The sequence below is a fragment of the Fulmarus glacialis genome, unplaced genomic scaffold (genome assembly GCF_000690835.1).
Source record: "Fulmarus glacialis isolate BGI_N327 unplaced genomic scaffold, ASM69083v1 scaffold12252, whole genome shotgun sequence".
In the NCBI taxonomy this organism is placed as follows: domain Eukaryota; kingdom Metazoa; phylum Chordata; class Aves; order Procellariiformes; family Procellariidae; genus Fulmarus; species Fulmarus glacialis.
The window spans coordinates 2,852-14,894 of record NW_009196003.1 but is presented as its reverse complement, the minus strand read 5'-3'; the positions used below and the strand labels follow the sequence as shown (position 1 = coordinate 14,894).

At 48.9% G+C, this 12,043-nt stretch overlaps 1 protein-coding gene across 1 annotated transcript; it reads left to right on the top strand.

Moving 5' to 3' along the window:
- Positions 1-342: 342 nt before the first annotated feature.
- TEKT3 (tektin 3) lies at positions 343-7,404 on the top strand. The gene is made up of 7 exons (XM_009572057.1): positions 343-921; positions 1,478-1,561; positions 3,097-3,167; positions 3,410-3,553; positions 4,810-5,032; positions 5,946-6,100; positions 7,188-7,404. Exons 1-7 carry the CDS (start codon positions 343-345, stop codon positions 7,402-7,404), a joined length of 1,473 nt encoding a protein of 490 aa, XP_009570352.1.
- Positions 7,405-12,043: the final 4,639 nt, after the last annotated feature.

The window sequence follows — 12,043 nt, the reverse complement described above, 5'->3', positions numbered from 1 at the left end:
TTCACTGGATTGATAGATTTAAGGAGAATGAAGGCATAATATCTGTCATTCTCCTTAGCAGCCATGATTTGTTTCTCTCTGCATTTCAAGACCTGACGCTAGATACTAACAACAAAGTCAAATCCTTATATATACAAATGCTTGGGATGCTGTCAGAAGGGATTTGCTTTCAAGAGTTTTAGGCCTGTACAGGCGATGTGTGGGTGCCGTGTCCATCGCTGCTTGTATTATAAGTTGCATGTGTTGCTGTAAGAAGTAAGGCAAGCGCAGGAGCTTACTGAGTGAGTTGTCTTCTTCTGTCTCCAGTGTGCAGGACACGTACCTGAATAGCAGCGTGCAAGAATGGAGCTAGTCGGCTCTCCCTTAACAGCAACGTATGCCCATCCAAGATCCACACCTACCAAGTTTCTGCCTGCCATCAGCACCATGGCTTCAAGCTATAAGAACCGTTTTCCTTACTACCCCTTGCCTCAGAGCTTCAGCCTCCCCTGGATGCCCAGCACCTACTATAAAACAGCTGCAATCAACCCAACTTTGGCTCCCTTTTCCAAAAGCTCCCAGGGGTCAATGCCCAGCAAGATGCTTCCTTTTGTTTCCAACAGAACAACCCTCTTCACCCGGTACACCCCTGATGACTGGTACAGGTCCAACCTGACCAACTACAAAGAGTCGGAGACTTCCCGGCACAATGCAGAGTGTCTGAGAGTCGATACCTCCCGCATGATTCAGGATAAATATCAGCAGACAAAGAAAACACAAGCAGAAAGCACCAAAAACCTGGGAGAACGTGTCAATGATATTGAATTTTGGAAATCGGAGCTCTGCCGTGAGCTGGATGAGATGATCGGGGAGACCAACGCACTCACAGACATGAAGAAAAGACTGGAAAGAGCCTTGGCTGAGACGGAGGCCCCTCTCCAGGTAAGCGCCGTGTCCAGTGGGCTGCAAGCTGTAGCCTAATGCTGAAACATCTGCAGCCATTCAAAAGTCTAATTAAGTTTCATTACAGCTCCGTAACGTCTAGAAAGTTTTTATTAAGAGGCCATTAGTTAAGTTAGTAATAAACAAATCCCTTGCCATCTGCTGCATCCCCTATCAGCACATGCTGAGCACATCAGAACAGTATTTGCTTAACCAAATATTTTTATAAGCGGTATATCCCAAATCCTGGTTTGAGAGACAAAAGCCCATGTCTTACTAGGAGGCTCTGGCAAGGTCAGCATCAAGCCTGACACAGGTCCCTGTATTCAGCTGTGGTTGCACCAGGGACACGTGTGCTCCCTCACGTTGATTTAATGCTGATGTTGCAGCTCGGCCGCTCGTTGTCAGCTAAACCAACTGCCCTGGGCGCTTTTCCCCTGTGCTGCTCTCTCTGTGCCCACCTATAATTTCTTTTCTCTTACATTAATTGAGATGGGGACCATGCCTATAGGGAACCCTGCCCCTGCAGCCGGCAGTGATGGCATGTCTCCAACAGGTTGCTCAGGAGTGCTTGCTTCACCGGGAGAAGAGGATGGGCATCGACCTAGTCCATGATGACGTGGAGAAACAGCTTTTCACGGTAAGTTTGGGCAACACAGATCATGTGTTAAAGCTATTTTTACCTAAACTGCCCTGAACAGGTTTTGCAGCCCCGTTCCCTAACTGGTTCCTTAGTGCTGGTGAGGTGCTAAACTCTTCACACCCCCAAAACCTGCTGGGCCGGGGGAAGTTCCCCGCAGCAGCATGCCCACGCCGTGTGGGTAAGACTTGCCCTTATAGAAGAAGGAATAGCTGAATATCCGTTGTGTGTTTGTGTAGAATATCGGGGTCCTCTGTCCCTCTTCAAGCGGTTTGTGAGACTGTCCTGCCTTTCAGAGCCCTGCTGGAACAGGATCTATATGTGTCTATATCACATACATAGGATTTAGCTATATATCTATATCACATACGCGTATCTATATATATATACACCACATTCAGATATGGAGAAGGCAGCATGTGCCCGAGCGCTTATCTGGTTTTCCCGACTATATTAGTTGGTCTAATAAAAGATATTACATCTACCCCCAGCTTTGCTTTGCTCAGAGCAGCTTGGCCGCAGTAGGACTGCTGCTATGTGTGCTTGGGCAACGTATTTTATAGAAATCATAAAAACATGCACTCCTGCCTGCCTTTACGTAGTCTGCTTTAAGTTACGAATACAAAGCAAACACAACGAGATGGGATCCTAACACAGGATACAGTGACATACAATCACGGCAAAGGCGTCGCGAAACTGGGAAGGAAATTGCAGCCCCTGGGACTGTGAAGCCACTGCTCCATTAGAAGATTTTTTCTTATGAGTCAGGCCCTAAAAAATTAGAAGATTAGTTTAAAGGCCATGAGATTTTAGGAAAATAATCAGAGCTGGTATCTCCATAATGGCATTTTGGATTTTAAGTGTTTAGGACACATTTAGGCCATGCTTTTCGGTTGGCTTCTGCAGACAGGAGGGCTTAAAAATTACTGGATTTGGAGCGCTAATCGCCTGCCTCCAGTAGCTGGGGCTTCACAGACGCAATAGATTTGTGCTGAAGTCAAGTGACTTCACATGCCTTCCTCCAGTGGAGCTGAAGGTTTCTCAGAAATGACTGGGGATTTACACCAAAGTAAAGTTCATCTCCTCTTGTCCCGTATGCATGGGAGGAGAACATTTTGGGAGCAAAAAGAGCAGATGCCGATTTGAGGATGGGGGTGTGTAGCGCTGCTGGTCCAGGGAACCACTATGCCTGTTCAGGATCTGTCCCTGTCCATGCAGTGGAACTAACCAGCACTTGACACTGATGTCAAGATGAAAAAATACTTATCAACCCACCCTGAAAGTGAATGCAAAGGCCATGGCTGCGGCCACAGCACCCTCCTGTCCCCTCCCGGCTGCCGCGCGCAGGCTCAGCTGCACGAGCCAGGGCGCTGGGGCTGGGGGACACTTTCTCCACTCCCTGCCTGTTTGCTTCGGGCAGAAAGACAAGCAGGCAAGTTCTTGCTGTGTGCGGGGTTGGAGAGGTCTGAGGAGACGAGGGTGACCAGGACGACTGAGTGTGGACACTGATGGGGTCATGTTTTGCCTTTGCCCAGGAAGTCGACGTCATCAGGTCATGCCAGGAGAGGATGCAGCGGTACCTGGATAAGGCGAAAGCCCAGCTCGCGTAAGGAGGAGCTCCTTATCCGATGCCGTAGGGCTGATGTGCAGTTGTGATGTGAACCCCCAGCAGACCCCCACCTCTCCCCACACCCCGCAGGTGTAAAACCCATGCAGGCTCCATGGGAAGCGGGCAGTGATGCTCATGGGAGGACATAGCTGCCCGGGCAGGAGCTGCAGGGAAGCGGGATGGGGAGGAAGCCGTTTCATCGTACATCCCCACCGATGGCTGTTGGTTGTGTGTTGAAGGTCCAACAGGGCGGCCCAGCACGAGCTGGAGAGGGACCTGGTCAACAAGCAGGCGGCCCACCGCATCGACGACAAGTGCCACCACCTGAGGAACACCTCCGACGGCATCAGCTACTACCGAGGGGTGGAGCGGGTCGATGCCACGTGAGTGCGCACCGGGCGGCACGTCAGCACCGAGCCGTCCCTGGGATGCAGGGTGCCTCTCCCTGGCAGGGAGCTGGTTGTCCCCAGCCCACTCTAGAGGCACGTGTCTCTGCATGGCACATCCACCCTGCTGGAGACACCCACCTCGGAGGGACTGTTTCTCTCTGCTCACCATAAAGGGAGCAAAACCCTCTGCTTTCAGCTGGGTGCCGAACATCCAGAGGGTGAAAGCGAGTCCCGCCTAATTAAACATTATATCAGAGTTCAGAGATTAGCCTGAAAATGAATTCGGCGCAGCACCTCTGCACAGCTCATTAAGTTTATGCATATTTTCAAAGATGTGTCAGTGCTTGCTTGAGTGCTTTTCATTGACGTAAAGTCTGGGGGGTTCATCCCAGCATGGAGAGGGCCTGGCAGGGAGCCGAAATGACACAGAAGATAAAGAAATAGAGAGCGTGGTCCTGGGATAGAGTTCAACTGCTTTTGGGTGTCAGGAATTCGGCTTTGGCTCTGCAGTAAATGAGTAGTGACCTAAACCAGCACTCGCAGAGATATGCCCTAAGGGGCAAAGGGCTGAGGGAATAAATCTGCTGCTCCCACAGGCGCATGCAGTTTATGAAGGGGCATAGATTGGTTCAATTTTTCTCATGTTTGAAGAATTTTTCACAGCAGAGCTCAGACATATTTAAGACAGGCAAACGAATTACAAAGGGTTGATGCTAAAATTCAGAGAGGGGGTAAAATGTGCCGAGGATCAGCATGTTTTAAATGGAGCTTATGTGGTATTTAAGTCTTTTGTTGACCTTGTTCTGGACTACTGCACAGGCGTGAACTTCATCCTGAATGCACACACAGGGAATCAAATATTATCTAATGTTCTTTCAGTTTAGTATGAAACTGAGAGAAGTTATGAGCAAAATGAATTGGCTGCAATCTGCGTGTTGTCGTGAAGCTGTGAATCACTTGGCACTTAAATGCCTCAAACGTGTAAATATGGGGTCTGACTGAAAGCTCGCTTTTTTCTGGGGAAATCTTTTGTTTGTCTGAGCTTTCCTAAGTATCACAGTTGTCTTCATGAACATGTCATCATTTGATAAGCGTTATGGAACAAATGGTGTCCAGATGTTTCACTTTCATGTGGTCAAATTAAGAGTGTAGATTCCCGTTAGGGCTGTGCTTAATCCACGCCGCTCCCTGGCAGGGTCCGTGCCTGCCCACACCCAGCTCACCGGGGACCTCTCCTTTCCCCCCCGCAGGATCTCAGTGCCGGAGTCATGGGCCAAGTTCACGGACGACAACATCCTCCGCTCCCAGAGCGAACGGGCGGCCTCCGCCAAGCTGCGGGACAACATCGAAAACCTGCTGGTGGTGACGGCCAACGAGATGTGGCGCCAGTTCAACAGGGTGAACGTCGCCTTCACCAACCGCATCGCCGAGACAGCCGACGCCAAGAGCAAGATTCAGACCCACCTGGCCAAGGTAGCCTGAAGCTCTCCCTTTCGGTGTGACACTGTCACTTCCCAGTGACACTTCCAAAGTGGGACCCTCCATGCAGAGCTGACCCAAGCAGAGGCACGGTCACCCCAAGAAGCTGGTTATAGTATCATTTTCTGTTTGAAACTCAAAGTACTGGGGACTTTCTTGGAGCAGGATGAGTTGGCACTGTAATTTCATCTCAAGGGATACTGGATTTTGCTAGTGCATCCTAGCTGGCAGCACTGGGATTTCCAGTAGAAAATGCCAATGCTGGTTGCATCTCCTTGGTAGTTACTTCAGAAGCGCTGGCTACCATGCAGAAAGTCTCTGCTGGGGTGCCTGCCAGGGGGTTCGCAGGCTTCTTCTCCTCCAAGGACGTGCTTTCAGTCTCGGTGCTCTGCGTTTGCTGCACAGGTATCCGTGTGTTTGCTCTGCCAAGCAGAGTAAGTGGAGATCAGTGATGGGCACCTGGCTCAGAGCAGTGGGTCTCATGGAAAGCTTCCTGAAAAGTGCTCGACACAGTATTGATTAACTGAGCGGAGCCTGGGCTTGCAGCACTGCGGGCTGATGCCACATCCTTAAATGAGGATCCATTAAAAACTTTCCCTCTATTAGTTGCTGTTGATGGATGATCAGTTCCTGCAAAAGGTAATTTTGGGAAGCTGGTAATTCAATAGATCCATCACTGTTCCAAAATCTCCTCTGATGTGACAGCAACAGCAAAGAGAGGTTTTTCCCTGAAGAGAAATTGCTGCTGGATCTGTGCCTCGATATGTGGCAGAGTGACAGTGGCCTGAGCTCAGGGACTGCTTATTGAACTTGTTTTTTTCTGCAGACGGACAGGAGAAAAGGAAAATGATGTGGTCACTTGAGAATATGTTTTTTAATTTATGCATACATTTCTTTTTCACGCTAGACGCTGCAGGAAATCTTCCAGATTGAGATGAACATAGAAGCCATCCGAAAAGCCATTAGGGACAAAGGACCTCCGTTAAAAGTGGCTCAGACCCGGCTGGATGAGCGCACACGGAGACCAAACGTGGAGCTGTGCCGGGACCCTGCCCAGCTCCGGTAAGGCAGGAGCGCAGGGCCGGCAGGGTCCTTGCGGAGTCGCTGGTGGTAGCACTCAGGAGCATCACTGGGTGACAAAATTAATCATGATTTTTTTTTTTCTAAATAGTCCTTCCATAAGCGCACTGATATAATCAAAAGCAATGAGCAGGTATCCCAGCCTTTGGGTGCTGAGAGAGCTCTGCATCCACGAAGGAGGCTGCACATCATGGCCGGGTACAGCCCGATGCCACCCCGTTGCGGGGCTGGATTTTTCCCACTTGGGTAAACCTCATCTTCTCTCCTGCCTGCTTCCCGGCGGTTAGATGTGCTCAGTTTTGAAGGATAAGCCCTTTACTCTCCGGCAGGTTCACGTCGAGAGCACTTAGCTCCTTCTTTTTGGGTAACTGCAAGAAAGGGTGCACCCTATGGAGAAGCAGTGAGGGCTGTCCTCCCCTCCCCTGGGGACACTGGAAATCCTTTCAAGGACGCAGCGAGCTCTTTGGGCTGTGGAGGAGCCGGCTGCCCTGAGTGCCCAGCAGCACCCGCTGTGAGGCACCCCGAACCTCACACCCCCTCCCGGGAGCCCTCTGGGCATGACTCCATGTGAAGCCTTTTAAAAGCAATTTAAACCCAGCCCCAGAGCCTGTTTAGCATCTCTCATGCCGGTTTTTTTTTTCCATCCTCCACTTGTTTCACATTCACTTTTAGCCTCTCCCAGCTGTCCTGTTTCGCTGTGTGTGCATCCGTGGGTGTGGGGAGGACCCCCACACAGGGAAATCCAGGAGGGTGAACCAGCAAACCCACAAAACCAAACAGGAACAGGAAACCACAGCCGTTCATCCCTCCCCTCGGTGGCACGAGCTGCTCTGGGAGACGCGGCTGCGCATTGCCAGAGCTTTAGAGCAGATTTAACCATGCTTCCCTGCTGAGGTCCGGAGGAGCTCTGCCCTCAGCTTTCCCATGGATCTGCCAGAAACTGGGGGTCCAAGTTAGGCTGAACCTGCTGAAGGGGGAAATCCTGCGCCCAAGGGGCTCGTCAGCAACGCCATGCTAGAAACCACCCCCGTGATGGGACTGTTGATGGGGGTTTCTTGCTGTTTTCCAGCCTTATCAATGAGGTCCACGAAATCGATGAGACGATCCAGAGCCTTCAGCAGCGGCTGAGGGACGCCGAGGACATGCTGCAAATGCTGGTTCATGCCAAGTCGGTCTTGGAGCATGACCTGGCCGTCAAAGCCAACTCCCTCTTCATCGACCAGGAGAAGTGCATGGGGATGCGCAAGACCTTTCCCAGCACTGCACGGCTGGTGGGTTACGTTTAGGCTGGGCTCAGCCAAACTCACGGTATCTGTTGCGGGAGGTATTCCCAGTTTTGCTAGGATGCATTCCCAGGTTTGCTAAGATGCTTTGAAAATACATTATTAGACTTTCACTTCCTGGTGAAAGCCCTGAACAGAAATTAAATGATCACTCTGTGTGTTACATGGTCTACCAGGATTATTTTTTTTTCCTTTGTTTTTTCTCATTCCACTGCTCTTTCACGGCGTGCCAGAGAGTAGCTGAAAATATCTTGTATGCAACTAAGAGTAAATCCACCCATGGGGACTCATTCCTACCCTTTTAATCTGTGATTTTAGGAGAAAAATTGTTGTGTCTTCCTCTTTTTGAGCCTGTCTGATGTGGAAAAGCACAAGGAGAAGTAAAGTTAGTCGTCAGAGTAATTAGCTGTTGACATCCATAATGTATTTTTAATGGTGCAGCAGGAGAAACACAAACTATCCCGTAAAGCGTTGCAGTATGTTCTGTTCCTAAATAGAAAAACTTGCATTTTAAGCTGATTTCTAATGATAATTTTCTTCCTTTTGAAAAATTTTAAATGTCACCTAAAATGTCAGTGCTGGGGTCCTAAAACGAGGAAGTACTTTCGACTAGCTAATTGAAGAAAATGCTGTGGTTTTAATTTTGGCGAGCATGGATTGGTTCCTCTTGCACGTAGTTTGTTGGTGGAAGCCCCAAAGCACTTTAAAGATAAAGAAATGAATCAGTCCTTAGGTCAGCCACCCTGACTGCCATGGTACCTGCTCTCTTGCTGTAAATCAGACTTATTTTACCAAGCATTTGAATTTTCAGAGGGATAAGTCTTTAATCAGTCTGAGGTTCAGTGTGAAAGTCACTTTGCAAATTGTCTCCTTAGACTCACGTGTCACTTAGACGGTCTTGAATCTTTTAACCTAAGCAGAGCTGAGCTCAGCCTAAAGCCTGTAGGCACCAAGATCCCAAAGGAGCAGAAGCTCAAGTCCCTTCTCCTCCCTTGGGAATCCAGGGCATGGACCTCCTGGCCCAGTGTGGGGGCTCTCAGGAGCTGAGGGCATCTTTTCTTGTCTCACATCCCCAGACGACTCCATCCCACAGCACAGGTCCAGACAGACCTGCCTGCCCTCCCCGCTCTCCCAGGGGCAGCCCCCGAGAGCCGTAACCTGTGCCGAGGTCCTGCCCCAGCCTCAGCATCTTGGCAGGATCTCTCTTCACAGCAGCAGCCCTAAACAGGAAGCAATTGTCTTTTTAACCTTTTTTTTTACTAGCACTTTTGTCTCATAGAGACTAAAAATAGGTTTCCTCTGCTTTGTGTGTATCTTGGAGCCAGAGTCCGTAGGAGACAGCAGCCACCCTTTCTAAAGAGAAGATACAACCGTAAGCAGGAAAAACTGTCCAGCTCATGGCACCTTCCCTTTCTCCACGTATCTCCCTCTCCAAAATAAGCCGATGGCATGCTGAACTCATACGGACTTCCCGTTTCTGTTAGCATCCTCGCTAGCCTTCGTGCTGCTTTGTACTCTCCTCGTGTTCCTTTACTGAAGACTTTCCCAAACCCTGGTGATTTTGGCTGCTCTGCTGTTTTGAAGCCCCGCTCCAGCTGGCTGGTTTTCAGACAGAGCTGCCTGTTTTCTTTTTTGAGAAATGGGCCCCGTGAATTTGTCCCCAGCTGAGCACTGGGAAGTGGAGGCACCACGGTCCCTTTCTGAAAGGCTCATGCTTTTAAGTAACTTGAGCGAAATCCTGGCATCAGTGACAGCTTCACATTCATTTCATTTCCACCTTCATTTTCGAGTCACATAAAAAAATATCTGAGCTCCATTTTACTATGAGGGCACACCAATAACAGTCAGCACCCACAGTCTCCTATTTTCTCCAATTTTGCTTTCAGAGCACCCCAAACACTCATCTTTCCCGCTAGCCCAATTCCGTTAAGGCTTCCTCCTAACTGACAGCGTTTATGTGGTGTCACAGTTATCCAACTAAATTTTATCTTGCCATCCTACCCTCCTGATGCTTCTTTACACAATATTGGCAATGCATTTCTTTCCTCCATTTGAGCCATGACCAGAGGAATTTCGGTTGCAGCTTCTCTAATTTCTTGCACAAATACTTTCCGCTTTCCTGCAGCAGATTTCCCAGACATTAGAGAATTCCCAGGTCCCTTTGGGGTTTCATTCTCTCCACGCCAGTTTTCCATAAGTCGACAATATTGATGTTACTTCTTCTGGTAGCTGATACTCTAAAATCTCCCCCTCAAGCACTTTGATCGTCTAATCCTATGTGTGCTTCAGTTTGAATCTTTTTTTCCCCCAACTCTCACAGCGTGTCCTGTGCACATCCCATGACGGGAGCCAGCCCTGCCGCAAAACTCCTGTCAAATGGGTCTCTAGGGAAGGGGGGGTTCGGTGAAATTCCAATAGACACGTGGCTTGCGGCAGGGTCTCCTGCACAGGGATGGATTTGTCTCCCATGACCGAGCTGCTGGTGAGTAAAGCTGCTTGGTTCAATCACTGCAGGGCTGGTTTTGGGGTTGCAGCAGAGCAGTCTCTATCTTTGATGTATGCCAGGTGCATTGAAGAACTGGCCTGCCTTCCCGCTTCTGAGGTGCGAGATGCCTTTGCTTTTGTACCGTTAAATGATTTACTTTTATAGATCACTTCTCAATAGTAGCCCCGGCTGCCTTTCTGCACTGATGTGACGTTTCCTTTCTTTAAATGCCTTCAGTCTGAAGAACGACGTGCCTGCTTTTATTGTTGTTTATTGCTGGCTTTATCAGCCAAGTTGCTGAGAAAGTTAGTTTGTGGAAATTCCTTTGCATCCCACAGCCATATTCCCACCCTTCTGCATCATTCCAATAAACCCTGCAGAGCCGGGTTTGTAAACTAATTGTTTACTGGCTGGAGGAAAGAAAATAAATTGATAAAACCAGGACCAGCTTTGCTTCATGCAAGCTAAGCTCTGAGTCAGTCCAGGATCCAGTTGAACAGTCAAGGCCAGTCTACCAAGAAGCTATTCAGAAAGGAGGCTTGGGTGGTTTTGTTGTCTAAGAAAAGAAAAATCATTGAATGTCCTGGAGGAGTCCGATATGAATTTGGGTGAAATGAAAGCTTGCCAAAAACCATGTTAACAGTCTATTGCATAACTAATGCAGATTATTATGCTCGAGGGAGAGAGAATTCCCAAAACAGCATCAGCAGTCAAAAAAAAACCCCAAACTCATTGCTATTATGAAAAAACAAAACAAAACAAAACAAAAAAACAACCAAAAAAGGAGAAAACTTTGGCAAAATGCTGAAGGAAAATTTGGGCAGTGTAGGATCATAGGAATGGCTGTTCTGGCTCAGACCAAAGTCCAGCAAGCCCCAGATTCAGCTTCTGACAGAGCCAACAGGAGATACTTAGATAAAAGCACCAGAACAAGGCAAGCACCCTGTGATACTTTCCCGGTCTACTTTCCCAGCTTCCAGCAATTAGTATCTCAAGGACTTCCTGAGCTGACAGGGCTGTCTTTGAATTTAATATCCCCCGATGGATTTGTTTCACATGATCTTGTTCCAGTTGTTCTTCGAGCCCGAGCAGACTTGCAGCATCCGCAGTGTCCCTCAGCAGGGAGCTGCAGGGGACAGAGCATCACCGTGCTCAGAGCATCGGCGGCCGCTCTTGGGACCCTGGAGGAGACTGAAAAAGGGGCCAGACCTGGCCCTGCTGAAGCCAAAAGTCTAAAACTCAATAGCTTGGGCAAAAAGGTAGCTCAAAGCTGGTTTAGATCTGTATTGTCTGTAGGTTCAACACAGGAGCTCGCAGAGGGTTGGCTCCTTTTATATGCTGTCAGCATGCAGGAGACGAGCACGAATCACGATTTCTGGAAGTATCCAAGTATGTCCTGACACAGAGTCATGTTCCAGCTGGGAACCTTGGTTGGTTTTTTTTGGCTTTTGGAATCAGTGGGTAAATTTTGGTTTCATTGAAGCCAATGGGATTTTCTCCAGTGTTTTCAGCCTGACTCTATCAGTGATGACAACTGGCTTGGAGTTGAAAGTAAAAAGTTGGATGAAGTTGGTTTTTGGGCATGAATGCAGACAGGACTAAAATGTTTTATAAATTCTTCTTGGTTTGGTGGAAAACAGATGTCAGGAAAAGTAAGTAAATGTCTCCAAGATGTATTAGACCTCTTGTTTTAGAAGTTTGCTGAATTTAAATGTCTCCCATTTTTTTCTTGCTTGAAATGACTTTTCAGACAGCCATTCCACCAGTTTTATCAGAACAGGTAAAAACCACTCTCAGTGTATTTTCATCCAAACAGCGTTTTCCACTGGAGAAAAGGCCCATTCCTCTCGCAGCCCTGCCCTGGGGTAGCCGTGTGGCTCAGTAACCCGCAGCGGCACCCCTTCCCGGGGCTCGGCGCCCGCCTCCTCCCCGGCCGCCTGGCTGAGACCCAGCCGCGCTCGGTGCACTGCTGGGGAAAGGGCAAGATCCTGGCAGCTCCCTGAGCCCTGCTCTCGCTGCCAGCTGGGGACGTGCTCTCAAGGTGGAGAGCCTTCCCCCAGCCTTTCAGCTGGAAATACTTACACAGTTATTTCTCTCTGTGTATGTGTATTTTCATACATATATATATATATGCATGTGTGTTTTTTGGGGGAGCAC

What these genes read in the sequence shown, in the direction of transcription:
- TEKT3 (XM_009572057.1), top strand. Translation starts at nt 343, where the DNA reads ATGGAGCTAGTCGGCTCTCCCTTAACAGCAACGTATGCCCATCCAAGA. An exon ending in TGGAGAAACAGCTTTTCACG is followed by an intron (nt 1,562 to 3,096) that starts GTAAGTTTGGGC and finishes GCCTTTGCCCAG; the next exon opens with GAAGTCGACGTCATCAGGTC. An exon ending in TTCAGACCCACCTGGCCAAG is followed by an intron (nt 5,033 to 5,945) that starts GTAGCCTGAAGC and finishes TTTTCACGCTAG; the next exon opens with ACGCTGCAGGAAATCTTCCA.